This window comes from Rutidosis leptorrhynchoides, chromosome 9 (assembly GCF_046630445.1).
Source record: "Rutidosis leptorrhynchoides isolate AG116_Rl617_1_P2 chromosome 9, CSIRO_AGI_Rlap_v1, whole genome shotgun sequence".
Classification (NCBI taxonomy): Eukaryota; Viridiplantae; Streptophyta; class Magnoliopsida; order Asterales; family Asteraceae; genus Rutidosis; species Rutidosis leptorrhynchoides.
The window spans coordinates 24,691,149-24,693,075 of NC_092341.1; the positions used below are offsets into that span (position 1 = coordinate 24,691,149).

A 1,927-nucleotide genomic window follows, 5' to 3' on the forward strand; every position below is an offset into this window, starting at 1 on the left:
GATTGTGTTTGGTATTTATTTTTTTAGTCATTGAAATTGTGGTGTATGTATGATGTACTTTGTAAAATGGTAATGGTAATGGAATGAAGGTTGTTTTGTTAAATTTTGCATCTGTTTTATATGTGTATCAGTAACCTTACAACACAAGACAATGACTTCAAGTGTAGACAATAAATTGTAACCAAAGTCATACAGTGTAACCAAAAACACAAGACAATACATTGTAACTAAAGTGAAATGACAAACATACAGACAATACATTGTAACTAAAGTGAAATGACAAACATACAAGCATTACCAAATGTCATAGATTCCAAAAGTCAACATAAGTACGTAGTACCAGTTACCAAATGTGCTTAAACTTACCAAAAGACAACAACACACCTTAATAAAATACAAACATTGTACCAAGTCACATAACAAGTTTTAAGTAGACATAAAACACATGATTAAAACACAAACCACCACCAACATTCACTTCTTCTTCTTCCCTTTTCCAACTACCATTGTCTTCTTTGAAGATAGCTTAACTTTCACTGTCTTTTTTGTCCACTTGTTATCCACATTCCCACTTCTTTTCTTCTCACCTGTACAAGTACTCTTATTGTGTCCATAAGTACCACATGTGCCACACTTCTTTAGCTTGCCTATAAATATTAACAAAATAAATACCATATTAATTGAAATGGTACTAGATGTAATTAATAAATAAAATGAGCATACCTTTTGAGCTAAGTTTACCACTATCACCAATGACATCAACTTCATTTTTGGACAACCTTCTTTTCTTTTTTGGACGACCAGGTGTGGAAATAGTCTTTGGTGATACCAGAGTGAACATGCCTTCTGCCTTTGGCCATAAGCTTCTCCCATTCAATGGCTCAATGGTGTATTGGTAAGTTTTGATCCATGTATCTAACAAATACACTGGATGAACCCATGTTTCTGGTTCACCAGTTTCCAAACCATTTTCACTCATGTTATAAAATACTGCAATTGCATGCTTACAAGGTATCCCTGTTAGTTCCCACTTTCTACAAGCACATGATCTAGTCTCCATATCCACAACATATTGATTAACTTTTCCACTCACTTGGTACCTTTGATCTCCACCCCATAAGACAGTACACTGGTGAGCCTCAGATTTGATTTTCTCAAACAATTTGGTGGCTGCAGGTGTTAAAGGGCCATTAGTCTTGGAAATGTTTTTCTTTACATTAACAATTCTCTTCATGCAATACTCTCGGATGTATTCTAAAGCTGTAACTATGGGTTTGTCACGTGCATCAACTAACCATCTGTTGAAACACTCACACATGTTACTGAGCAACACATCTGATACAGCCCTTCCTGTAAAATGACTCCTTGCCCACTGATGGGCAGGAATTTTAGCTAACCAAACAAAAGCTTCATTATCAAACTCCTTCAATTGTTGCATAGCCTGCTCAAACTCAGGAACTGTTGTTACACTAGCACATCTCCACAAGTGATTCTTATAAGCAACACCCCTGAAATCCCCTTTCATATTCCCATGAATATGTCTAAGGCAATGTCTATGCTCAGCACAAGGAAACACATTTGTAACAGCTTGTATTAAACCCTAACAGCATAAAACAATAAAAGTTAAAGTAACTAACCATTAACAAATGTAATGTAATTAAATTAAATATGAATTAAACAAGTAATTTTTACCTTTTGCCTGTCACTGATAAAAGTAAAGTTAGAATTGGTAGACAAGTCAAGATCTTGACCCAAGCACTCTAAGAACCAAGTCCAGGATGAACCACACTCTTGTTCAACAATGGCATATGCTACAGGATATATGCCATTGTTTGAATCAACCCCTACAGCACTCAAAATACAACCAGTTGCAGGTTGTTTCATAAAAGCACCATCCAACCCAAGTAGATCTCTACCTATTGCTTTA

General features: G+C 35.4%; 1 protein-coding gene across 1 annotated transcript; it reads right to left on the minus strand.

The window, feature by feature from the left end:
- Nucleotides 1-283: 283 nt before the first annotated feature.
- On the minus strand, nucleotides 284-995 carry LOC139866097 (uncharacterized). Its single transcript, XM_071854230.1, has 2 exons — nucleotides 724-995; nucleotides 284-647 (listed from the first exon to the last, which is right to left on the minus strand). The coding sequence occupies exons 1-2, from the start codon at nucleotides 977-979 to the stop codon at nucleotides 475-477; spliced, it is 429 nt and encodes a 142-aa protein (XP_071710331.1). The 5' UTR covers nucleotides 980-995; the 3' UTR covers nucleotides 284-474.
- Between the last annotated feature and the right edge of the window lie 932 nt (nucleotides 996-1,927).

Bases quoted from the DNA above. Each gene is read 5' to 3' on its own strand.
- LOC139866097 (XM_071854230.1), bottom strand. From the start codon at position 979: ATGAGTGAAAATGGTTTGGAAACTGGTGAACCAGAAACATGGGTTCAT. The intron at 648-723 runs GTATGCTCATTT...TAATATTTATAG, and splicing joins TGGTAAACTTAGCTCAAAAG to GCAAGCTAAAGAAGTGTGGC.